Source organism: Phasianus colchicus, chromosome 8 (genome assembly GCF_987193195.1).
Source record: "Phasianus colchicus chromosome 8, bPhaCol1.hap1.1, whole genome shotgun sequence".
NCBI classification, from domain to species: domain Eukaryota; kingdom Metazoa; phylum Chordata; class Aves; order Galliformes; family Phasianidae; genus Phasianus; species Phasianus colchicus.
The window spans coordinates 3669299-3695041 of NC_143443.1; the positions used below are offsets into that span (position 1 = coordinate 3669299).

Here is a 25743-nt window from a genome sequence, read left to right on the forward strand (position 1 = left end):
AGGCTGTGGATGCCCCGTCCATCCCTGGAGGTGTTCAAGGCCAGGTTGGATGGGGCCCTGGGCAGCCTGGGCTGGTATTTAATGGGGAGGTTGGTGGCTTTGCTTGTAGCAGGGGGATTGGAGATTCATGATCCTTGAGGTCCCTTCCAACCTGGGCCATTTTGTGATTCTGTGATTGTGTGAGAGAAGCTGGGGGAGGCGTCAGTGTTTTACAGTGGGTTTTGGTGCAGTGGGTTTGCAGTATCTGGACAAGGCACCAGCATTTTGCTCATCCCACTAAAGTCAAGGAGAAATCTCCCACTACTGGGAATAGGACCTGTAACCTGGTTACAACAGGTCCTGCAACAGTGCACGGTGGTTTCCCTTCTGGAGAAGGGGTGACATGGACATATATGAGTCACCTGTATTCCTTAGCCTGGAAGGATCCCAGCGCCCAGAGGAACCCTGCTTTTTCCAGCTTTGGTGCCAGCCTGCCCGAGAGCAGAGGCGGCCTTTCAGAAGGCCGAAACGGTCTAAAGAGCCGCCCTCATTAAATTATTGACCCTCCATTTGAATTAAAAAATCGCCGGGTGGTTTGGTGGCGGCGGCGGGCGCTTCACCGTGAGACGCCTTGGCTCCTCCAGCGGGGCGAGACCTCCCCGTGTGTATTTTGGTGATGGGATGACAATGGAGGTGTGGGAGACAGCCGTGAGTCACCCTGCCCTATCGGCGGGGCAGGCCCGGGCGGGTGGGGGTCGCCGAGAGCCGGGCGGAGGGCTCATAAGGCGAGGAGCGGCCGCTGCCGTCGCAGCCCTGATGGAGCCCCGCAGCATCCCGGCAGGCGATGCCCCGCCGCGCCGCGCCGCCCCGCGGGAGGGCGGCCGGAGGAAGCGCACGTCGTTCAGCAAGGCGCAGCTGGAGCTGCTGGTGCGCACCTTCGAAAAGCAGCCGTACCCCGGCATCGCACTGCGCGAACAGCTCTCCGGCCTCACCGACATCCCCGAGTCGAGGATCCAGGTGAGAGCGGCGGTCGGCTGCAGCCCAGCGGGCGTCTTTTGGGCTGTCAGCGCGTTTTGACGGGACCGAGTCAAAGCGCGTTGACCGGCAGCAGAGACGTCGTGTTTAACTCCGCTTCCTCTCGCAGGTCTGGTTTCAGAACAGGAGGGCCAGGCAGCTGAACCGCAAGAAGAGCGAAGGCGTGCGACCCCCGCAGCCGGCGGCAGCCAAGGAGGAGCGCGGGCACTGCGGCGGGGGCATCGGCACCGAGCGAGCCCTGCAGCCCGGGGGCAACCAGAGCTGCTCCGGCCAGCCGCTGCCCTGGTCAGGGCCACAGTACGCGAGGCTCGATAGTCATTGGAGGAGCTGTGGAGTCCCCGCTCAGAGCCCGTCTCACTTCGGCCTGGACTATATGGGAAAAGGGGAGCAGTTCGGTGCGGGAACCGTAGGCAGCGCCCCTCAGCACTCGCTCCCTGTGCAGCAAGCGCAGGACTACCCGTACCTGAAGACATCTTTCCCTGAAAACTACTATGCAGATGTCTTCCAGCCATGTACAGAAGATTACCTATGTCTAGCAGCTAAAGAGAACACATATAGCAAGCCTGTCTTAAGCTACTTAAATGTTGACCAAGGTCTGGTCAATGAGACCTACTCATATACCAAACCTAACACCTCTCCTTTTAGTAACAGCTCCATTCCGAGCTGTGGTGAGGGAGAGTCTATGCTTGAGCTGAAGCAGATGAGGCACAGCTCTCCTCATTTTGCAGCTAGCGAGGCAAGCCCTCCTGCAAAACACGAAGGGAGATACCAGGGGATGTGTGCTGCTCCAGAGCCATCGTACGGACAGCAGCTGCTGGGGACAGTGAGTGACTATGACCCTCACTGGCTGGGTATGAGAAATGAAATTTTGGGAAATGGGTTAGACTCACTATTCGAGCAAAATGGGGAGCAGGGTGGGCCTCAAAGTTACCTTTTTGCTTTGGGTGGCCAGAATTCAGCCTGTCATTTGGGTCACACATGAAACCATGACAGCGAGGCTGCTTGATGGAAAAATCATCTTTTACTGTGTTCGATTGGCAGTGTTGTCCCAAAGTGGTTAGAGGTTCTGCAGGTGGAAGGATGGAGCGCTTGCTGTGAGCTTCATGCTCTGTCTGGAAGGAAAAGGAAGATGAGGAAAGCCAGCGAGGTGCACAAGAAGTGCACCTGTGGAAGATGTGTTGCCTGTCCCTCTCCTGTCCTGCTGGGATTGTCACCAACCAGCATTCCTGTGAGCATTTGGCTTTCAGTAGCTTCACATTAACCTGTGTTTACAGACAGATACCTCAGTACCTGAGATACCTCAGTACCTCAATACCAAAGACTTTGTCTTCTGCTGCTCAGACTGCGTTGGATTCTACCAGGAGGCTTGGGACTGTGGAATTGGTTTTGTAGTCTTGCTGCACGAGATTTTGTATCTGGGTGTGAATTCACTTTCTTTAACGTAAGAAGTGTGTAGAAAACAGGCCTCTAGTGGACAAAGCATGAATGCAAGATGGTCTGAGCATGGGAAATGCAGCCTCGGTGGCGGCAGGCTGGCTCACTGGGTGTATTTGTGTTTTAGGTGTGCTCCTGATAAAGGATACCCTGGTGTCTTTTTAGGTATTTAATGTATAGTATTTCCATTTAAAAATGTCCAGATTTAAAGCCTTTTAGAAGGCTTTCTTTCTGTTGTATAATTTTTTTTTTTCAGATTGTTTGCTAATATTTTAAAGGAATTGTGTTGATCTAATTTAAGTAAAAACAAACAAACATAAACCAACTCCAAGCAATTTTCAGTTTATCACAGGAAGGTATACATGTATGTGTAGGTATATGTATATTACATACACCTAGATTCTAACACGTACACTGCTAACTGCTTTTATGTAGAATGAAATAAATATAATAAAATGAAACTTAAACACGGATCGTTATTTTATTAATGAAAAGGACCACAATGACCACCTGGTTCCAACCCCCTGCTGTGTGCAGGGTCGCCAACCAGCAGACCAGGCTGCCCAAAGCCACATCCAGCCTGGCCTTGAATGCCTGCAGGGATGGGGCATCCACAGCCTCCTTGGGCAACCTGTTCCGTTGCTACGGGCACTGTGAGCAGGACAGTCTCACCTCTACGCACACGAGGCGAGGAAAAAAAGACCCCTAAGGAACAGGGCACTGCGGCGCACCAGCCGGGAGGCGGCGGTGTGCCGGTCAAAGCGCTCCGCCGCGGCGCGTCCCCCGGAACTCCGGAACGCCGGGTGCGGCCGCTTGTTTCCGGGGGAGGCTGCAAAGCTTGCAACCCACGCGGCGTGCAGGTGGGTGCTGCGGCTGCTGGGCCGGGGCAGCGCGGTGCGGGACCCGCTGTGCCGTACGGGGCTGCCTTACACCCGCGTTCACTGCCTTGTATCCTCTGTCTGTTGTGCGTAGTCATACGGGAGCCTTCTATGCTACGCTGATTGTAGACGGCTGCTGAAGGAGTAAGATGGAGGAAAAGGAGAAGAAGAAGCACCGTGCCAAGCACAGCGGGCCGAAAGCAGAGAAAAAAAGGAAACGGCATCTCAATGATCTGGGAATTGGAGAGGAGGAGGATGCTCGGAAGAGAAACCCCAAAGCCTTCACAGTGCAGTCTGCCGTGCGGATGGCCAGAACGTTCCATAGGTGAGCAGCAGGAATTAGGTACAAAGCATGCAGTTCCGTTGGCCGAACAGGTTACAGGGAGAGCGGTGAGGTGCTGCGACAGCTGCCCAGGGAGGCTGTGGATGCCCCATCCCTGGAGGTTTTGAAGGCCAGGTTAGATGGGGCCCTGGGCAGCCTGGTCTGTTATTAAATGAGGGGGTTGGTAGCCCTGCATGTGGCAGGGGGGTTGGAGATTTATGATCCCTGAGGTCCCTTTCAACCCGGCCCATTCTGTGATTCTGTGAAGGTCTGGCACAGCTGCCAGGAGCTGTGAGTGCCCCATCCCTGGAAGCAGTCAAGGGCAGCTTGGATGGGGCTCTTCACTCCTGCTCTTGTGAATGGCAACCAGCCCACAGTAGGGGGTTGAAACAAGTGGGCTATAAGGTCTCTCCCAACCCTATGTGATTCCATCACAGTACATGTTGGCTGGTGTTTCCTTATTGTTTTGCATATAAATATACGTAGTGTAATTTTCATAAATAGGCTCATAGAGCTTTCATCATTTGCAGGGCTGTGTTGTAATTTGTGTGTGTGTCGGTAGTGTACTGCATCCTGCATGTGTGTTACATATGTGTGTATGCTAGGCCTACTTGGAAAAAATAAAAGTCTGTAGAGCTTCTTCGGCTTGGTCTGAGTTCCTTGTTTAAGGTATCAACCAGGCACTTGGTGAGCCTTCGTGTCTGAATGTTTGCAGATGCTGAAAATATTCTAAAAGGACAGTTATGACTTTTTAATTTCTTCTTGTTTTCATTTTAAATTTCTTCTCAGAACTCAGGATTTGAAGACTAAAAAACATCACATTCCTGTGGTCGACCGTACTCCTTTGGAGCCTCCTCCAGTGGTGGTGGTTGTAGTTGGCCCTCCTAAGGTTGGGAAGAGCACCTTAATAAAATGTCTCATTAAGAACTTCACGAGACAAAAATTGGTTGAAATCCGGGGCCCTGTTACTATTGTTTCAGGTGAGAACAAAGATATGAGAAATGGAAATGCCTGTTTTACACTCCATTGTTGTCTTGCTTTTAGAACTAGGATGTGTTTGTGTTTTCCTGGTTCTTGGTCATGTTGAAGAAGTCATTTGGCTGTGTTATCAGGCACACTTATTAACTGTAAAAGAATCTTTAGATTTCAGCTTTTGTTCTTCTAAACTTGTTCCTTTGTTTGTTGTGTTTTCAGTCCCAACTTCCACTTGGCCATTGCCTTTTTACTTTTCTTGCATATGGCCATTTGGGTCATTGAGCTTCTAGGAGGAGCCCAACCCACAGCATTTGAAGACAAAATTTGTAAGGGAAATCTTGCTTGGACCCAGACAGTTGTGTCTGGTGTTGGTAGACTCTTGAGAGGTTTAAATTAATAAATGTGCTTTTTGTTAGGAATAATTTGCAAATATGGAAAAGAAAAAAATAGGATGGGAAAAATGTGCTAAATTGGATTTTTTTATTTGGCCTACTGAAATTCGGGAATTGAACTTTGCAGTTGATAACATGAAGGAGAAGAAGAACTATAGTAACTTTTAGGCACAGTTGTCCTTCTTGTTTTCTGATGTGTTGTGAGTAAGTTCAGGTTAGTCAAACTGAACAGTGGGTACTTTGTTCTAATTCAGATGCATGTTAAGAAATCTCTTAATATCTACTTTGTGTTTATAACTATTACTGTATTTTTTGAGAAGCTGCAGCAGAATGTTTTGTCAGAAGAGATCAAGAAGTAGGTAGTAAAATAAAGTCCTTGGGAATTAATTCTGGTATATGAAAGATAGAAGTAAAGCAGAGGTTTCCTTCAAAATACAGTTTGTCTTTGGTTGATATGTTGTTTTTGGAAAAGGCAGAACAACTTCTTGGAAACCATGTGCTCAGCCTGGTAATTTTAAATCAAGAGGTTAACATTTCAGAGAATTGCAAGCATTTGAAAACAAGTACTTTTACAATTGCACATAGTTGGCAGTCCACTTGCTAGACTGCAGGAGTATAACCCAAAAAGAAATCAGTGGAGCAATTCCTTTGCTTCCTCTTTGAGTTTCTGCTCCTTTTGTTTTCAGGTAAGAAACGCAGGCTGACTATTATTGAATGTGGATGTGATGTTAATACAATGATTGACCTGGCTAAAGTTGCTGATCTGGTAAGTTACAAATAGCATATACAATTCATTATAATCTAGTATAATTCATGTTGAAAGTACTTCTTCCTGGAAGTACTAAAAGTAGACTGCACAAGTAGTCTGTTTTCTGTGCCCATTGCTGTCCGAGGCAATGCTGTCCTGGGCTTCCAGAATAACAGATATAAGCCCTACAATGAACCTGATATTCTCTAACAACCTCCAGGAGTTTCCTTAACTGGTGGGAGTGGGAAGATGGCATTTGGGTGTAGGATGGTTTGGGAGGATGAAGGGAAATTACACAACACTATTGTGAATAGAACTGGTAAACTATTAGCATAAGACTTGATAACAAGGCAAAATATTGAAGTGACTTTTTATTTTGGGATGTGGTCAAACTGTGTAAAATCTGAAAATGGTATTCAGCTCAGTAAGTTTTCAGTTAGTGCATAAAGTGGAAATACGAGTTGGTTTTGTTTGATATACTTTGCTGTTTCTGTCCTTGAAGGTTACTGTGTAGTAATAGGATTGATTTCAGTGAAATGTGGTCTCTGTTTTTAAATTTGTTCAATTTGTTTATGAAGTCTTCTTTGTCTTGAGAGTCTAATACGCAATCCATGAAACTATTAGCAATTCTACTTTGTGTGTGGATTTAGAATAGAACGTTTATGATTGATTTGGGCTTCGGATCCTTCGCTGAGTGTTAATTATAGAATCACAGAATGTCCTGGGTTGAAAAGGACCACAATGCTCATCTAGTTCCAACCCCCTGCTATGTGCAGGGTCGCCAACCAGCAGACCAGGCTGCCCAGAGCCAGCTAAACTAAAATGCATGCAGTAATCCAGGATCCTGACCTACCTGCATGCTTCCTTCTCAGTGAAGTAAGATGTGTTAAAAATACTAAAATCTATTGGTATATAGATGTGATGTTGAAGATGCCAAATGCACTGAATGATGCTGAGAATCTGTTTGGTTTTACTGCTAGGAGGCTGAGTTTACATCATTACTCACAGGTCTTTGTCATCATTTGCCGTGCATTTGAAGTTCTTCATCACCGAGGACCCAGCAGATCTTAATTTCAACTTTCATGCCATCATTGAGTGCTATTTTCCTTTATCAGTGTATTTTAGTGATACACAACAATAGTTGTAATGTGTGAAGAAAGCTTGTTTGCCTCACTTTACCAAAGGAAGCAAACAACCTTGAGGCACAAATGTGTCTTAGACTGAGATAAACCAATAGAGTATGTGACAAATTACACACAGTGATCCTGCTAACATTGGAGGGTGCTCAATTTTTCATTTTTATAATTCACCAAGTAAGTGCCTGTTCAGGCCTTAGCGTGTTATTCTATATTGTTGTATTCTTTGCAATTCTATTGAGAGAATGCGTGAATGTGATCTATGTAAAGGAGATTGATTGACTGGAAAATTAGATTTGATTTCCTAAGTGGTACTGACTTCTGAAGTATGCTGTAATTAAAAAGCCAAAGTTGATTTTTAGGCTATTTGAAAATAAGAAACATAAGTTTTTGGTTTCTGAGAAGCTTGTGGCTTTAAAGGCTTATCTGAGATGTTGTGTTCTCAGGTTCTGATGCTCATTGATGCCAGCTTTGGATTTGAGATGGAAACGTTTGAATTCCTGAACATTTGTCAGGTACATGGTTTTCCCAAAATTATGGGAATTCTTACCCACCTGGATACATTCAAGAACAACAAACAATTAAAGAAGACAAAAAAGAGGTTAAAGCACAGATTCTGGACTGAAGTATATCCGGTATGGCATCCCACATTTCTGCATATTTTGCATTATAGTACGTTAATTAAGTCTGTGGCAATACTTAAATATTTATTGCATTCATAAAACCTTTTGACTATTACTATCAATGGACAGTTTTGTTATTTTATCATATAACACAGTCTTTGTTAAAGACTCTCTCTGTCTGAGCTTGCCTCGCTACTAAAGATGTGGTACTAGTAAAAAGGTCTGTTACATGGGTTATAGAGACAAACTAAATCTTTACAACAGATTTTCTGACTGTGAATGGTTTTGCACTAAGATGTAGGGGAGCGTTTTCATGTTGAAGTGTGCTGATGAGTTTGAACTTGAGGAATCAGTTGTAAATTGCAGTTTACAGTTATGATTTATGAAATAGAATTGCTTTAGGTTTTTCCAGTTTCGCAAGTATTGCATTGATGTTTAATGTTCTCATATCTTTTTAATATGTTTAGGGTGCTAAGCTGTTTTATCTGTCTGGGATGGTTCATGGAGAATATCAAAAGCAGGAAATTCACAACCTGGGGCGTTTCATCTCTGTTATGAAATTCCGACCGCTTACTTGGCAAACGTCTCACCCATATGTCCTTGCAGACAGGTATGTGCCTCTCTGTTCCTCAGTATGAACATAGAAAACATCTTAAGTGTTTAAAAAGCTAGAAATAGCTGAGCATCTGTGAACACAAAACATAGAGAAAAAGAGAAAAAAATAATGGTAGTCTTTCAGTAACATTGTTTTAGGTTACTATACCTGTTAGAGAACATAGGCCGCCTCCAGACAGGCTGCAGATGTGGGCCCATGAGAACATAATGAGGTTCAACAAGGCCAAGTGCAAGGTGTTGCACTTGAGCCCTGGCAATCCCAGGTATTTATACAGACTAGGCAAAGAACTCCTTGAGAGCAGCCCTGTGGAGAAGGACTTGAGGGTCCTGGTGGATGAGAAGCTGGACATGAGCCAGCAGTGTGTGCCTGCAGCCTGGAAGGCCAACTGTGTTCTGGGCTGCATTAAAAAGGGGTGGCCAGCAGGGAAAGGGAGGTGATTGCCCCCCTCTACTCTGCTCTTGTGAGGCCCCATCTGCAGCGCTGCGTCCAGGCCTGGGGCCCCCAGCACAGGAAGGATGTGGAGCTCTTGGAGCGGGTCCAGAGGAGGGCACTGAGATGGTCAGAGGGCTGGAGCACCTCTCCTGTGAGGAAAGGTTGAGGGAACGGGGCTTGTTTAGCTTGGAGAAGAGAAGGCTTTGGGGAGACCTCACTGTGGCCTTCCAGTACTTGAAGGAAGCGTATAAACAGGAGGAGGAATGGCTGTTTACAAGGGTGGATAGTGATAGGACAAGGAGGAATGGTTTTCAGCTGAGCCAGGGGAGGTTTAGGTTAGATATTAGGAGGAAGTTTTTCACCCAGAGGGTGGTGAGGCACTGTTCACAGGTTGCCCAAGGAGGCTGTGGATGCCCCATCCCTGGAGGCATTCAAGGCCAGACTGGATGTGGCTCTGGGCAGCCTGGTCTGCTGGTTGGTGACCTGCACATAGCAGGGGCTTGGAACCAGGTGGTCACTGAGGTCATTCTATGATTCTTCATGGCTGGTTGTTTGTGTCCCCTTCTTTGTGCAGTGCAGAAGGTGGATGTGGAAGGGATTTCCATCTGATTGCCCTGAAAACAGCCAGTCCTTCTTTCTTCCCTTCCCTCTGGTAGTTCTTGTGTCGCTTACTAACATTATTAAAGAAAAGAAGGTATTTCATGTCTGAAGGGAATGCATCTTTCAGCTGTCTTATGGTGGTAACCTGTTTTCACCCTGATGACAAAATTGATTTGAGGAGTGTTTAGTGTGGATAGCATATAAATAATTGAAGTGTTAAGAAAGAGGTACGTGTTTCATGAAATGTCAGTTAATCTTCTGGAGGTCTGTACATCTGTGTTCAACAACAAGTTTTAACATACAGCTGTTTCATATTATTGACTATTTTGATTTTTAGAGCCTGCAGAGCGTGACTCAGCGCTGCTGTGATTGTGTTCCTATAAATTCCTTTTTTTTATTAGGGCTGTTGGATGATCTGACTTCTTTCTTTTTTTTTTTTTTTTTAATGTTTGGTAGAATGGAAGACTTGACAAACCCAGAAGATGTACGAATCAATCCCAAATGTGACAGGAAGATATCACTTTATGGCTACTTAAGAGGAGCATATCTGAAAAACAAAAGCCAAATTCATATACCAGGTAATTTATTGTATTCCTAAAACTGTGTTTGTGCTGATCTGTGTTGCTGTTGGTATTTTAATAGTGGTTTGATCTGTATCTTTAAACAGTGAATTGCAAAATTGATTTTTCACCTTTTCAAAATCATGTTAAGCTTTTGGAAATGATTTTTTGTAATACGTATTTATTTGAAGGCATATACTTGTAAATAGCTTTGCTTTTCAATTCTGCAGTTTTCTTGCAGTGTTAAACACAGCATCTGAAGATCTTCAGTGATGTTTCACTTTTCGAGATGCTTGAAGTGTAAAACATGCCAGTGACAAGTAAATTTGACTTACATAAAATCTTTCATACTCCTTGGATAAATTCATTATTTTAAGCACATGATTTAAAAGCTTAATTTCAAAGATTTTAATATCAAATACACAGAAAAGTGATTTAATAGTTCCCCTCATTAAATGCAATCAGGCATGCCCAGGGCTGTGTGTTGGTGAACTTGAGTGTTCTCCTCTAAGTTCATTGCTTTAACAGCAGAAACAGATGTTTGGTACAGAGGTGATGAATTGCTGAATGGTACAACATACTTTTTTTACTCTCTTTATGATGAATTGCACACATCTTAGAATTAAAACTCGATGAAAATCTTATTTGTCCTTTTGCCTGTCTCTCTAGGTGTAGGGGACTTCACTGTGAGTGATGTGAGTTTCCTACCAGACCCTTGTGCTCTACCTGAGCAGCAGAAGAAGCGTTCTTTAAGTGAGAAAGAAAAACTAATCTATGCCCCTCTCTCAGGAGTTGGGGGTATTGTATATGATAAGGATGCTGTTTATATTGACCTTGGAGGAAGCCATGCTCATGAAAATGAAGAGGTAAAAGAGCTATGTTATTGATTTCAATTCTTGTATCTTAAAAAATGTAGTCTTCTCCTTTAAAGTCAAAATAAGTATTTCATAATAAGCTTCTGAGAAATAATCCCTGTATATTAGTTTTCTTTTTCTTCCCAAATGGCTTCTCTGTGTAAAACTGTGCAAAACATTTGAAGGATGAGTTGATAAGTATTTCAAGTTAGTTTCAGAAGTTTTGTTTGTTAATTCTTGAGAAGCTTCTGGTGCTAGAATATTATCATTCTTATTTTGCAAAGTAGGGCGATTGCAGGAAAGGATGATGATGATGATTTTTACAAATGCATGTTTCTATTGGTTTTGTTGGATCAGAGGTTTTATTAACCACTGTTCACTGGATGTTTGTTTATTCATCTTAACTGAAATGTAAAAAACTTGGGCTTTTCAGGAGGAAGTGAGACCAAATCATGAGCTGGTTCAGAGCCTCATCTCCACTCACTCAGCCATAGATACTAAGATGGCGTCAAGCAAGGTTTCTCTCTTCATGGACTCCAGACCATTAGGTTCAGAAGATGTAGGACAAGAGTAAGTTTCGAATTCTGAGCAATGTTTGAACAATATTTACTTCCATCCTTCCAGCAAGGTTTAAAATTGAGCTCAGGAACGACATTCAGTGTCTGATTTTAGGTTCTAATTTAGGATGGTTTCTCAGTTATGTACAGTTAGCAGAGTGGCTGGTTACTTAGTTCTTTTTGTTAGACTATTTAAGCCAGATACCAATTGTTCTTAGCTCAAATTATGTTCTAAGAATGTTTTATAAGCAGTATAGTTCTACCACCCAGAATTTCCTGGATGATTCAGTTGTAAGTGGTGCATTTCTTTTTGGAGTTTTAGAGAATGGTAGTCATAATCCTCAGTGAAATGCATTGTTTAGCCTATATTTATACCACGGCAAATGAAATTTCATGGAGTTATTTGCATCTTCAATTTGCAGTGAACTTGAACTAAAAGGCTTTTCTTACTTCACGAAGTCTGTTACCTTTTCAGTGTTTTCCATAATTTCTCTCTAGTTTTGATGTTCCTTCCACAGAAATGTTTTAAATTATTGACGTGAAACCAAATTGTTTTGCTAATATTTCTGTGCACTTCACTGTCTTCCCCCAAACGTGATCTTTGGAAAAACAGGATTGTGATGCCAAAAGAAGAGAGGCAGATTGATTTGAAGACTGGAAGAGTACGTCGGAAAGCTTTATTTGATGAAGAAGAAAAGAAAGATGATGATGATGCAGTTAGTGATGAGGAAGATGAGCAAGAAGAAGAAGCAATGTCTGAGGATGGAAGTGATGGTGATGATGAAGATGATGCAGAGGAAGAAAGTGATGAAGAGCTCTTGGAGGCAGAGATGGCTCCTGCGAGTGCCAAGCGTCTCAAAACAGAAGTGGCTCAAGAAGAAACTGTGAGTGAACTGCCAGCATTTGCTGATAGTGAGGATGATCTTGAGATGAGTTCTGAAGAAGAGGGAAAAACTGCCTCTGAAGAAAACGAGACTGAGGAAGATGATGATGATGATGATGAAGAACAAAGGACATATGGAAATGACAGCTCAGATAGTGAATTTGAAGCTGGCAGCGAAGGAATTGTGGAATCTGAGCAAAATGGGCTAGTGAATGAAGATAAAGAAACCAGATCTCAATTGTTGGTTCGCAGTTTGAAAAAAAAATCATTGCTCACAACAGATTCGGGAAATTGCACAGCAGAAGAGGCATCAGAGTCTGAGGTTGAATCCCTCAGTGAGGGAGATGATGAAGAAAAATCACATGATGAATTAGAAGCTGAAGTATCAGATAGGAAGGGATTTCAGCACCCTCAGCCAAAGAAAACTGATAGGACTAGGCAAGCTGAACCTGAAGCTATAGAAGCTGAAGATGATGAGGTTGAAAATCTGCTGAGAGAAGAAGAGGAGTATGAAGAAAAAACAGATTTTTCTGCTGACACTGCAGGTAGATTGTAAATGTTGTAATTTTTTTCTATGCCCATTTTGCATTGAATTCATTTTTAATTATTAAAGGATATTATAACGTGCAAGTATTATATGTATTTGAGTTGTATAATATTATATAATTGTTGGGTGGCAAACTTCACCTTTGGAAACCTGATACTATTTACTTTCAAGCCTTGCATTTGTCGTTTAGTATGCAGATTTAATTGTAATCTTTTGGGGTCTGTGTGTAACAGAATTCAAGGTGCGTTATTTCATTTAGAGTAAACTGTTCTTGGAGGAACATGACTAAAATGTTTTAATTATTGACCAAGCATTTGATTAAGTTGCTCATAAGAAGTGTTGGAATTGGCCATCCTCAGACACACTCAAATTACCTGAATGCTGTCATAGGCAGCCTGCTGTTGGTGACCTTGCTTGAGCCAGCAGAGCTGGAGAAGTTAACTTCCAGAGCTTCAGCTTCAGCCATTCTGTGATTCTTTGAGCAAGGGAATGTATAATTCCATATTTGAAAATAGTAAAATCTATTATCGTTGCTAATAATCTCTTACCTTTATCCTTCTCAAGTTAGGATTCATTAAGGAAACAAAATCAGAGCTCCAGCTTGTTAGCCACAATTTGTTTCTGTGTGTATATGGAGTGTAAAAAACTGATCAAATGTGTATTGAGGTCATGTTCTTACTTGAATAGGTTATGTAGTTCCTGAGTTTTGCTCGTTTTTGAAGATGGATGCTAATTTTTCTTTCAGGTGCACTTAAATGGAAAGAAGATCTCACACAGAAGGCAGCTCAGGCCTTTCTAAGACAACAGCAGGCAACCCCAAATCTTCGTAAGCTTGTATATGGAACAGGTACAAATTTGTTATGTCTTAATTTATGGTGTGTTTTTAGCTAATAGCAAGTTTGCAAGTCTGAAACTTTGAGCTGCTTTAGTGAGAGTCTTGAGGAGAATTAATTGAATTTCCTAATTGCCAATACTCACTTGCTTTTGTAATAAAGGCAGTTGTTAGTTTTCAAAAAAAAAAAAATCCTGAGCTTGTTTGGGAGACTACTGTTATCTGTTGTATGGTGTAACTATTTTCCCCTAAATATCTGAATTTTGCTCATTTTTATAATAGTATAGTAGCAATTGCCAAAATCCATTTTGGTAATTTATGTGTTTCATGAAATACTGTTTTATTTTTATTTTATTTTTTTGCAGTTTTCATTACTTTCTTTCTCACAGTGAGAGTAGAATATTGTTATAGATGTGTGTCAGTGTTATCATGTCTGTGCATTATCACATCAAAGGTGTTTGTTGAGGAAAAAAAAAAAAGAAGGCTTAGAAGGAAGATAGGACATATTACAAAAAGAAAACAATCTTATTTCATTTGCAGCTTTTCCACTATTTATCTGAATGTACAAACCTCATCATGCAGAACTTACATAGAATACACTGAGTATTTGTCTTCTTTAAAACTTTCACAGTGCAGAAGTGAAAAGATTCAGTAGTAGATTCTCAAGTCCAGTGTTCTTGATTTACTAACTAGTCCAGTGTTGTATCTACTTATGGTATTTAATGAACACTGTTTGCTTAATGGGCAGTGTTGTTTGAGATAATTCCAGGTAGGCAAGTAGGATCTGCAGGTTTTTCAAAGGACTGTATAGAGTTTTGTATTAAATTGTATGTTTCATTGTGGAATGGCTGCTCAACTGAAACTGCTAGAATATAGTATGTCAGGCTGCTTCTACTGCAGATACTGTGAAGCATAAGGCAGGAGAGGGGTTGTTGACAAATGTAATTCATGTCCTGTGGGGAAGTAATCACAGTTGGTTTCATTTAGCTGTCGAGGATGAAGACAGTGAAGGTGAGGATGCAGGTGATGAACTTGGAGGTCTGTTCCACGTCAGCCGTCCAGATAAAGAATCCAAACTGAAGGCTAATGGTCTTGACTGCTCTAAATTTCTGGTGGAAAAGCCTCAAGACTGGGACTTAGAAGAGGTAATTCAGTCAAATATTTGCATTTGCAAATGCTGTACTTGTTATGTCCTGACTGTATTTCCAAAAGCTTCACTAAGTTACTATGGAGAAGTGTCACTGAAACAGACCTATGTAAGCTACAGTCATTGTTACATCTTCTGCTACTTAAGGTCACGAGGAATATTTACTAGCCAAAAGGTTCAATGGGGAGTTAGAATAAGTCTGTTGAATGCTCACCTCTCAACTGTCCTAGTGGATTGTAATTTCCTGCTTACACAGAAGTAGAAGGCATGAGTGCAAATCTATACATAGAGGCTTCATTAGTGTAACGACCTTCAGGCAAAGTTTGAGGTGGCTTCTTGTTCCTGCTTTTGGCTGGGGAATTCTGTAGTTTTGGTAATGTTGCCTTGATTTAGATCTGTGTGTGCAAGTATCAAATTATCCCTGAATTTGGAAGATGGTTGAGGAGTGAGGAATGAATAATTGAGTGCTTGTGTTGATGAGAAGCTTTAACTGTACAAGTCAACAACACTTTATTTTGCAGGTTATGAGCAGTATTAGAGATTGCTTTGTTACAGGAAAGTGGGAAGAAGATAAAGATGCAGCAAAGTTGTTGGAAGAAGATGGTATGTGTTAGACTTTTTAAGAAGAATATATCAATGTATATAGAAGTTTTAGGAATTACTCCACAGTTATGTATTTAGAATGTCCTGCAATAACTAATACTTGCACAGTTGTTTTCCAACTGTAAGATACTGCAGTGTTACACAGTTGTTAAAGCATTTAAACGTTGCTGTAAAAAATATGCAAGTAGAATTTCTCGTGTCAACTTTGCAATATATGTATTAATTTATCTACTTAGACATAGAATCATAGAATGGTTTGGGTTGGAAGGGACCTTTAAGATCATGTAGTTCCAACCTCCTGCAATAGGCAGGGACACCTCTCACTAGACCAGGTTGCTCACAGCCCCATCCAGCCTGGCCTAGAATGCTTCCACATCCTTTTCTGGGCAACCTTTTCCAGTGTTTCACCACCCTCAAAGTAAAGAATTGCTTCCTATATGTGTTTTATTTACACCTATATGTATTTTATTGTTTTCAGTAGTGTGGGTAGAGATGAGCAGAAATATATTTTTTTATGGAAAGACAAACTGGTCATTTGCATTTGGCTGAAAAGTGAGATCTTTTGAAGGGCTTTATGTCTGGGAAAAATTAGAAAATTTGAATAATGTGGCTGTGTCTTTTGTATAAATTGATTGAGGTTTGATTGATAGATTTATTTAAGCATTTTTTAATCTTTAAAGATGTCTGCTATATTTAAATTTTTAATCAGTTTTTTTTTTTTGTGAATGAAGAAGCTCAATTGCTCTGATGATGCCTTGTGCTGTTAGTCTTAACACAACAGAAATGCTCTTCCTTAACTTAATTTTGTGAGGCAATGTGTGTGGTCATTTGGAGTGATTTAATTATGTTATATTTGTGTATTCAAAATCATGAAGTTGAGATACTGAAAGGGAAAAGGGGGATCCAGTGAACTTCAACTGAGAATATAGAGAAGACAACAGACATATAAAACTGATGATAGAAAGGAAATAAGTTTGGGCTGAAACTAATCTATAAAGTAGTACTAAGAAATACACAATACTGAAAATGAGAATAACAGAATAGTAACTGTCAAATGTTTTGTTGCAGAAGAGTTGTATGGAGATTTTGAAGATCTTGAAACAGGTGTTGTGCACAAAGGAAGGCCTGGTGCAGAAGGAGATGAGGTATGACCTCTATCTTTGTTCTGGAGTAGCACATATGTATTTCTGATCAAGTGATAGGCATCTCATGTCATAAATTTCATTTCTGTGATTTGGTACGAAATCAATAGGAGTGAGGAAGGTAAGACACATGACTTTGGAACCTGTAAGTATCTAGAGTAGCATATATTTTTAGTCTCAAATTCAGATGTTGTTTAAAATTAATTAGGCAAGACAATGCACCTCATTGTTAAACTGTAGATGTCAGGATCTGGAGTTACAAGAAAAATATGTTAAAACCAAGTGTGATTGTAACTGTTCATACCATGTCATCTGATGTTGAAGATGATAGAGCTCTGTGTTAACACAGTGAGCAGTGGAAACTTAGATTCCTCATGTCTACGTAAGAGGTTGATGGAAGCACTTCACAGCCAAGACTTGGATATTTTCTAAGAACAGAGCTGTAGTCTTCAACATTTCTTTACACTGAACAACTTGACTTTTTACATTTGGTTACAGAATTGGAGTAACGGTGGCATTTGGGAAGTGTTCAAACAGTTTATGAACCAACTTAGGCCTTTCTAGCCTCTGCCTTGCAGAGCAGAATTACCTAAAGTTAATTACTTGATTTCCTTTTTAACTTTGTGTGCCTGTTTTAGGTGTAAAATAGTAGGCCAATCTTAGTATCTGTTCCCTGATATAAAAAAATAAATGTGAAGTCAAGAAGTGTATTTATTGAAAAGGAATACAATTAGATGATGGAATGTTGTGGTTATTACTGAAGTAGCATCTTTTTCTATGAATGACTTAAGAAGTATTCCCATTTTAGATAAAAATGACTAAGTGTCTGATCACTTGAATGGTGACAAAATATTCTGTAGTGATACATATTAAAAATGTAAATCAGAATGGCTGATTTCCAGTGAACACTTTTATATATATTTGTGAAATTATCACTGATCAGGCTGAAAATGAAGAAGAGAATGATGGAAACAAGTCCAAAGCAGAAGCTGAGGAGGAGGAAGCAAAAAAGGAGCGCCTGGATAAGAAACGGAAACTGAAAGAGATGTTTGATGCAGAGTATGATGAAGGGGATGGCACGTACTTTGATGATCTTAAAGAAGAAATGCATAAGCAAGCCCAGGTACAAGCTCTTAATTTATCATATTATCTGACTGTGTGTCTTCAGAAATACCCAACAGTGTTTGCCCAAAGGTCTTTTCTGGAGACACGCATGAGAAACCCAACAACTGAAAGCTTGATTGAAATGGACATCAGTTTATGATGTTATAATTCACTGAAGAGGTAAAGCTTAGATGATATATCTTAACCTATTCAGAAGTTTTTAGTGATTTTTATCATTTACTGGTAGAGTAGCATGGAAGGTTTTAAAAAAGCAAAACAATAAAATATGAGAGAGGAGTCCTGGTCTGCTCTCTGGAAGACATCAAGGCATCCTTCTGTGTGGAAAAAAGTCCTTCTCATATTAACTTGTATCACATTTTTCTGGTGTTTTTGGGGTGGTTTTTGCATTGTTAAAATAGGAGATTAAGCTCTGTGTGGTGATTTCTTCCCCAAACTGTCTAGTTATTTTGAGGAAAAATAATTGATGATGATTCCTATATTTGTTTAGTAGGACTCTTCAGCATAACTACATCTAAAATTCTGGATGCTGATTTTGTTCCAGGCCTCTAAACTTAAAAATGGCTTATTTCTTTGGCTGGCTTGGACTAATACTGCCTTAGGCTACCAGTAATTTCACTTTGTGCTCTTATGACAAAACCTTGTCCCAGATTGTTATTAAATTCAATGCTACCTTCTTGTATTAATCTCTATCATAAATGGTCATGGCATACTGATATGCTTACTACCAACACTTAAAATGTGAACAAGTACATTGCAGTAAAGGATTATGAGATGATTTACAGTTGTTTCACTAGCAGTCTGTTACAGAAACACATGCCAGCAGTCAGCTGTGCCCCAACAGCAGGATGGAAGGGCAAGTATCTCAAACTGGGGATGTGTAAACACTGCTTGAAAAGTAAGCTTGGACCACAAGATTTGTTCCACATCTCACTACCTTGAAAAATGAGATCAATTTGCTTAAATATGACATCATGCATCACAGGTAGCTGAACATCAGGACATAGAGTAGGAATGTAAAGGGTAAAGCTTATCTTATTCATAAGGAAATCTTGTTAAATATTTACATATCTGCATTTATATGCCACAGAAGAGTTTTAGAAGACCCTTTTGAGGATACAGAGTACTTGAGGACACAGAAATATTTTTAAGCTGCTGAGTAAGACAGGAGCCCAATCTCCTCACAGTGACACCTAAAGATCAGGATGTTAACTTTAAAATGTAATTGGGTTCCTACATCAGAAATGTTCTTTTGACATGTGTGTCTTTAAAATCCAAAGTCACCCCTATGAAAGATATATCAGAAATGACTCAGTCATTTAGTTCTCTGGGGCACTGTCTTTCATGCAGACTAACAGCCCCTCCTGGGATTTCAAATTGGAAGAATTTCATGGTGGCAGAGATCTCACTCTGAATAAAGAGTCACAAAACCTCTTGGATCTTTCTCAAAAGATTTATATAAATCTTAGCATGTTTTAAATAGAACTGACACCTCACGAACAAGTTGTTAATAATTGAATTTTGTAAAACGTGATGACTTTCTCCTTGACTTTCTCCTTGTTGCGTAGCTTAATAAAACTGAATTTGAAGACCAAGATGATGAGACCAGAGTGCAGTATGAGGGCTTTCGGCCTGGGATGTACGTTCGAATAGAGATTGAGAACATCCCATGTGAATTTGTCCTCAATTTTGACCCCCATTATCCCATTATCCTGGGTGGTTTAGGCAACAGTGAAGGAAATGTTGGATATGTACAGGTATGTAGCCAAAGCTGTGAGTGCATTTCATTTCATTACAGCTGTGCTTCAGTGTGTTTGGAGTTGCTCTTCATTTTCTCCTTATTAAGAATATGATAACCAGAGAAAGGTATTCCTCTTTATCTTTTGAATAGTGGAATTGCTTTTGATACAGTTAACTTTACGTTAACAGATACTGGATTTTTAAAGACTTAGTTGGATAACTGGAAGAAAAACAGGTGATTGTTATTTCATGTTCATAATGTTGTTCTGCAGAGATGTCTCAGGACTACTGTACAGTGGTACTGTGATCATTAGATTGCAAGCATGAGTTGTACTCCAAGGTTTATGTTCTACAGATAGGTGGCTAGAGGAAAGTTAGTAGCTTATATATATTTGATTTGGTTTTTTTAACTATTTACATACAAATGTGATTTTGAACAGTGAGAGACTGATCAGCTCTAGTCAACCTAATGTCCAGTGATTCTGAATAAAGCTTTTTGAGTAAGAACATTCTAGTGTAGATGGAAGTTGCTTTCAATCATTCTTGAAAACTAAGGCTTGAATTTCAAAATTGATGCGATTATCCTGTTAGAGCATTGTTCATCTTCTCTTCCAATTAGTTGCGCCTGAAGAAGCACCGATGGTACAAGAAGATACTTAAGACACGTGATCCTTTAATCCTCTCATTAGGGTGGAGGCGATTTCAGACTATTCCAATGTTCTACATTGAAGATCACAATGGGCGTCACAGGCTACTGAAGTACACACCACAGCATATGCATTGTGGAGCAACTTTCTGGGGTGAGGGAATTCTGGAGTTGTTATCCTGAATCACTTCATCGTTATCAAATACTCAAGCTTCATGGGATATGTCAGGAAACACAGCTGGAAGCGTTGAGGATGATCAATTTTTTAAAAGCTGTGCCCTCTGTGGAATATAAAATAACAAATAGTATGGTAAAACAGGCAGTTGCTAATAGAAAGAGAAGGGTGGGTGAATTATTTGGCTTTTAATCAAATGATGAATGTTCTGCTTGGTTGTATCGTATCAAGGAGAAACTTTGTCTGGCTTTGTCTATAGAGAAAGCAAGCACTTGTGTGCATATGGACCCGAACCTGCAAATGCTTTTGTGCATGATAATAAATGAACGTGCAAGTAATTGCCATAACTTTAGTAGGCCTGTTTATGTGAGTACTGGGCTGAGTGCTGTATTTAACCTTTCTTTGGTTTCAGTCATTGATATTATACACCAAGAATTTCTCAGCTTTCTGAACTTCAAGTAGAAGCTGTTACACGTTATGTAGTGAAGCCCATCATAATTGTTCAATTTTCCTTAGGGCCCATCACTCCTCAGGGAACAGGATTTTTGGCGGTCCAGTCTGTCAGTGGCACAACAGTAAGTTCGTTACAACAAAAAGTTAATTACTGTCTTCCAAAGTCTTAAGTGTATATAACATGTAGATCTGAGGAGGAAAGTTATACGTTGTAAATCAGTGATACCGTAGGGCCTGTGAAATGAGATGGACTTCATCTTCTGAGAGATGTATTGTGATGAGAAATGAAACTAGATCCAAATTTTTTTTTTTCCCCTGCTACACTGAAAATGACAAACACTGCATTACTATTTTCCATGGAAAGGTTAATACCTACTTATTTTTTTTAGGTATGTCAGTATTTAGATAATTTCTGAAACGTTTTTACGTGATGAGATTATAATATTCCTGATGGAAAAACTTTGGGAATCTCTGTTGTTAGAACCCGTGCTGTTGCACAGTTTCATCCTTGTTACAAGTATTAGGTTGTTCTCATCATGTGTCCACAGCTTAATAGTGACTTTCTGCAGTGCACTGCTCTTCTCCTTTGAGACTCCAGTAATGTTCTGTTTCATAAAGAGAATACAGTAAGGTAGATAACAAGGACATCTAAATTGCTTCCAAGTCAATTAGAATGGCAGCTCTGAAAATCTCATTAGCGAGTGGTAGAGATGTTCCATCAGTAGTACCTTAACTTGTCTGTGCAAAGTCAGTTTGTATTTTTCATGCTGCAGTACTCCTGTAAGGGTTAGAAATTCACAACTCCAGCTCTAAAAAACTGTGTATTTGTATCAGTAGAATGGTTTCTTTGCTATTTGGTAAATGTGTGATATATTGCTCTGTGTTAAATGTGATTCATAATCCTATTTTTGCTCTGTTTCAGCCTGATTTCCGGATAGCTGCCACAGGAGTTGTGCTTGATTTAGATAAATCCATAACTGTTGTGAAGAAATTAAAGCTAACTGGCTTTCCATTCAAAATTTTTAAGAACACTTCTTTTATTAAGGTAGGTATGCATGTATGTGCTGTAAAGCTATGCAGCAATGTCAGGAAGGAATGCAGCTTGGGAATACATGCATTGTCCTGAGGCAGTTCTCCATGATCACTGCTTAATGTCTCTTAAGGTGCTATCCAATGAATATAAATTATTACTGTTAACCAGACAAGAGTTCTGAAATAGTTTCCTTGCTCGCACTCAGTATGATTTTAATTTTACTCTTGAAAATTATTTTTATTTTCTTCCTCAAACTCATTAGTTGGCATCTCATAGGGAGAGACAATTCTGAAGAATGTGAACTTAGCCCCAGTGTCATCCAGTCAGTTTGACCCCACTGAATTTCAGCTCTGTGATGAAAGATTATTGCTAGCAGTGCTTTAGAACTTTACAGTTACAGTTACAGAACAGTTTGCCACAAAAACTGTTGCAGAAGAGAATTTTCACAGATCTTCCAGCTGTCCTTAGTTGGACTCTGAGGAAGAGATGAGGTTGTTCTGCATTAGGGGCAGGAAGCAGCTAAGCACTGATTCTAACAGCCAGACACCAGAGTATTTGTGTGAAACACACTGTGTGTTTGGATTTCCTTGTGGTTTACGAATGGAGCAGCCTACTTGCTTTAAGGTATGCAGTTTTTCAGCAAATGACTTTTGATGAGAACAGGGATTTGAGAAATTCTCTCAAATAGTTTGAGTTTTAAATGTATATTTTTGAATGCAGATAAGCTGATATATGACTCCAAAAGTAGATTAGTTGAGGGAACTGGGCTTTTTGAGCTTGGAAAAGAGAAGGCTCTGGGGAGACCTCATTGTGGCCCTCCATTACTTGAAGGGAATGTATAAACAGGAGGGGGAACGGCTGTTTAAGAGGGTAGACAGTGATAGAACAAGGGGGAATGGTTTTAAACTGAGCCAGGGGAGGTTTAGGTTGGATATTAGGAAGAAGTTTTTCACCCAGAGGGTGGTGAGGCACTGGAACAGGTTGCCCAAGGAGGCTGTGGATGCCCCATCCCTGCAGGCATTCAAGGCCAGGCTGGATGTGGCTCTGGGCAGCCTGGTCTGCTGGTTGGTGACCCTGCACATAGCAGGGGGTTGGAACCAGGTGGTCATTGTGGTCCTTTTCAACTCAGGCCATTCTATGATTACTTCTAGTAACTTCAAGTTAGTTCAGTAGGTTTTTGATATGGTCAGCACTTGGAATATAGAGTATTCCGTCCTTTGTATTTCTTAATCAGATGATTGTGGGGATTACTGTGTTTTTGTGGCTGACATACATCACACAAATAAACTTAGCATCTTGACTAATGCTGCGTAATTCACGTTTTCAGGGAATGTTTAACTCTCAGTTGGAAGTGGCTAAATTTGAAGGTGCAGCAATTCGTACCGTGAGTGGTATCCGAGGACAGATTAAAAAAGCCCTTCGAGCTCCAGCTGGTGCTTTTAGGGCAACATTTGAAGACAAGTTGCTGATGAGTGGTGAGTTACACTTTCCTGAGATTGATAAGGGGCTGTTATCACATGACTTTCATCCTACTTCACTTATTGAAAAGCAGCATCTTAGTTTCTGGAATCTGATAATTGAGGTGTGATTTCAAAGAGCGTGAAATCTGCTGAGATGCAGAATGAAATAATAAAAAAAGAAGCACCTTCATGTTGTATTTCTTTCAGTTATACTTGGAAGTCATACAGTACACAGATGAAAAGGCTTGGCCTGGAGATGTATTTCTCTGAAACGTTTTGAAATGTTTTACTTCGCTTATGAATGTGAAAATGCATTTAGTGATAAAAGTGCTAGGAGAACATTTTCTTCTGAGAAGTCCAGAGTGTGGCATTGTAGGTTCTTTTCCTCTAATATCTGTGGGAAATGATGCTAGGAATATGAGTTAGTGTTCTGCAATGTTTATGGAGTGTCAGTATGATGCTGAGAACATGATGTAGTGTTAATCTGGGCTTATTTGACATTTATTTTCCTAAACACAGTAAAATTATAGATAGTGCAAAACCAGAACGGTTTAAATCTTTTATAAAAATATGTAAACAATAGGCAAATTGTCTTTTATTGGTCACAGTATAGGCACAGATACTTAAATGTGAACTCCTGTGCAAGTCTTCAATAGGAAGAACTGATAGAGTGGTATTAATGTGGCTGTTCTTCAGGACTATATAATCTTTGTGACTGCTTCAGATTTTACAGAACCAAGTGGTGCAAGTAGTTACATTGCCTTTGCCTGAAGTTGAGCAGATTTTGGTAGATATCAAACACAATACTAGTACATGATCTACATGTTAGTTGTCTGTTTCTATTTGTGTAGCGTGGTTGTGATGAACTGTGTTGTGAGAGCCAAGTGATGTTTTTCTTTTCTTTCAGACATTGTCTTTGTGAGGACTTGGTATCCTGTGTCTATCCCCAGATTTTATAACCCTGTAACATCACTGCTGAAGCCAGCAGGTGAGAAAGATAGTTGGAAGGGAATGAGGACAACAGGCCAGCTGAGGCATGAGCGAGGCATCAAACTGAAACAAAACAAAGATTCCCTCTATAAGGTATATTTGATATATGAGTTCTTTTATGTTTTTTTTTGTTTTCAAAACAGTGATCACACTCTCATTTGCCCCGTGGCCTAGACCTGTGCAAACAGAGCAGGGCAAACACACGTTCATTTCATATTTTAATATTAATAATTTGGCATTTTTATCCACAGATATACAGTCTTTCCTGGCATGTGAGAGGACTTTGTGTACCAATTTGAGTTTATAAAGTAGTCTGAATAGAAAAGTAGGGCTGAAGTTTTCATGTACAGTTTTCATTTTACAGGTGCAAGAATGTGGATAATCTTCCCCTCCTTTCCCCCTCCCAATGGTAGGAAATCAGATGAAAGCTTTCTAAGGTCATGACTTTTATGCGTGTTCTGTATCCATTCTTTTAGCCTATTGTGAGGGAGAAAAGGCATTTCAATAAGCTCCACATTCCTAAAGCACTGCAGAAAGCTCTGCCATTTAAGAACAAACCTAAGAATCTTGAGAAGAAGGGCAAGACTCCAAAAGATCAGTGGAGACCAGCTGTTATCAGAGAGCCTCATGAAAAGAAGGTAATTATCACTTAGCCTGAAACAACGATTCCCTACTGGAAAGTGTGTTGCTTAGACCATTTCTAACTATTGTTTTAGCACTACACTACTAAAGATATACATGCTTCTAGTGAAAAATTGTCCTGCAATTTGTTTTGTTTCTGTTTAACATGTGGCACATGTATGGAAATGGCTCTGAGTAGACAGTATTTATTTATTAAACTAGTAGGTCACCTGATTTAACTTCTGTCCTTGTCACAGTGCTTTCAAAGTATTTTGAATGGATATAGTCCTCTCACAGTTGGGCAATTCAAGTTGACAGCTGCAGTCTTTTATTTGTCATGTCACATGCTATATTATAGGTGAAATTTGAAGTGAATTCTCTACTTTGAAAATGAAGGATTGCAGCATGCTTACAACTTCAGTATAAAAGTTCTAGACAATTAATCAATTAAGCAGAGATTTCTAAACAGTGTCAAATCAAAATGAGAGTTCACAAAAATTAAGTATTTGATTAACTCCCCAACAAGATGGATAATTATACCGTTTTAGAAACTGGGGAACAGGTATAAAAAATGTTAGGAATTGGCCCTGAATCTCTGATTCAGCATGTAGCTGTCTGCTGAGGTTAAACTGTTTCTTGCTACAAAACTCAACTGTCTGTATATTGATTTTCTTGCTTTCTGTTGTAGATATCGGCCCTTCTCAATGCTTTGAGTACAGTGAATAATTACAAGATAAAGAAAGCCAAAGCAAAACATCGGCAGCAGATTAAGGAGTATGTTAAAGTTAAGCAGAAGGAGGAGGAACAGAAATTAAAGAGACAAAAGGAGGCTAAGAAGAAAATTTATCGAATACTGGGACAAAGGGAGAAAAAGAGGCAGAAGTCAAGCTTGAAAGGATCTAGCGAGGGAGCCAAGAGTGTGTAAAATTGTATCAGATTTTGGGGCAAATGAGAAAATAGGATGGCTGTGCAATTTACTCTTGGAACAACAACAACAACAAAAACATCAGACTACACTGAATGTGCTTCCAGGAGAGGAAAAATGCGAATGTGACCTTTTTCAAGCTATTGAATACATTTGGAAATGTATATAACTAAGGCAGTGAACTATGAATTGTGATTTTTCTATATGATATTCTGGAGGACTTTGTATTTCAGTATATTTCTACCCATACTGCATATTTGTCCAGCCAATAAAGTATTTTATT

General features: G+C 40.3%; 2 protein-coding genes across 3 annotated transcripts; both read left to right on the forward strand.

The window, feature by feature from the left end:
• LOC149916979 (uncharacterized) lies at window positions 1-2910 on the forward strand. Its single transcript, XM_090144609.1, has 2 exons — window positions 1-996; window positions 1124-2910. Exons 1-2 carry the CDS (start codon window positions 661-663, stop codon window positions 1994-1996), a joined length of 1209 nt encoding a protein of 402 aa, XP_090000735.1. The 5' UTR covers window positions 1-660; the 3' UTR covers window positions 1997-2910.
• Window positions 2911-3258: 348 nt separating this feature from the next.
• On the forward strand, window positions 3259-25743 carry BMS1 (BMS1 ribosome biogenesis factor). Of its 2 annotated transcripts, XM_031602500.2 has the most exons (23): window positions 3259-3308; window positions 3421-3651; window positions 4438-4628; window positions 5702-5781; window positions 7346-7534; window positions 7990-8132; window positions 9627-9748; window positions 10400-10596; window positions 11018-11154; window positions 11755-12569; window positions 13317-13418; window positions 14391-14548; window positions 15072-15153; window positions 16222-16298; window positions 17239-17418; window positions 18986-19174; window positions 19777-19957; window positions 20495-20553; window positions 21354-21476; window positions 22792-22939; window positions 23832-24007; window positions 24391-24552; window positions 25224-25743. In XM_031602500.2, exons 2-23 carry the CDS (start codon window positions 3476-3478, stop codon window positions 25458-25460), a joined length of 3924 nt encoding a protein of 1307 aa, XP_031458360.2. In that variant the 5' UTR covers window positions 3259-3308; window positions 3421-3475; the 3' UTR covers window positions 25461-25743. The 2 variants fall into 2 exon arrangements, with proteins under 2 accessions (XP_031458360.2, XP_090000865.1); XM_090144739.1 differs by having other exon boundaries at window positions 3266-3651.

Excerpts from the sequence above, each read along its gene's own strand:
- LOC149916979 (XM_090144609.1), top strand. The coding sequence starts at position 661 with ATGACAATGGAGGTGTGGGAGACAGCCGTGAGTCACCCTGCCCTATCG. Across the intron at positions 997-1,123 it reads TCCCCGAGTCGAGGATCCAG|GTCTGGTTTCAGAACAGGAG; the intron begins GTGAGAGCGGCG and ends TTCCTCTCGCAG.
- BMS1 (XM_031602500.2), top strand. The coding sequence starts at position 3,476 with ATGGAGGAAAAGGAGAAGAAGAAGCACCGTGCCAAGCACAGCGGGCCG. Across the intron at positions 12,570-13,316 it reads TTTTTCTGCTGACACTGCAG|GTGCACTTAAATGGAAAGAA; the intron begins GTAGATTGTAAA and ends TTTTTCTTTCAG. Across the intron at positions 22,940-23,831 it reads AGACAAGTTGCTGATGAGTG|ACATTGTCTTTGTGAGGACT; the intron begins GTGAGTTACACT and ends CTTTTCTTTCAG.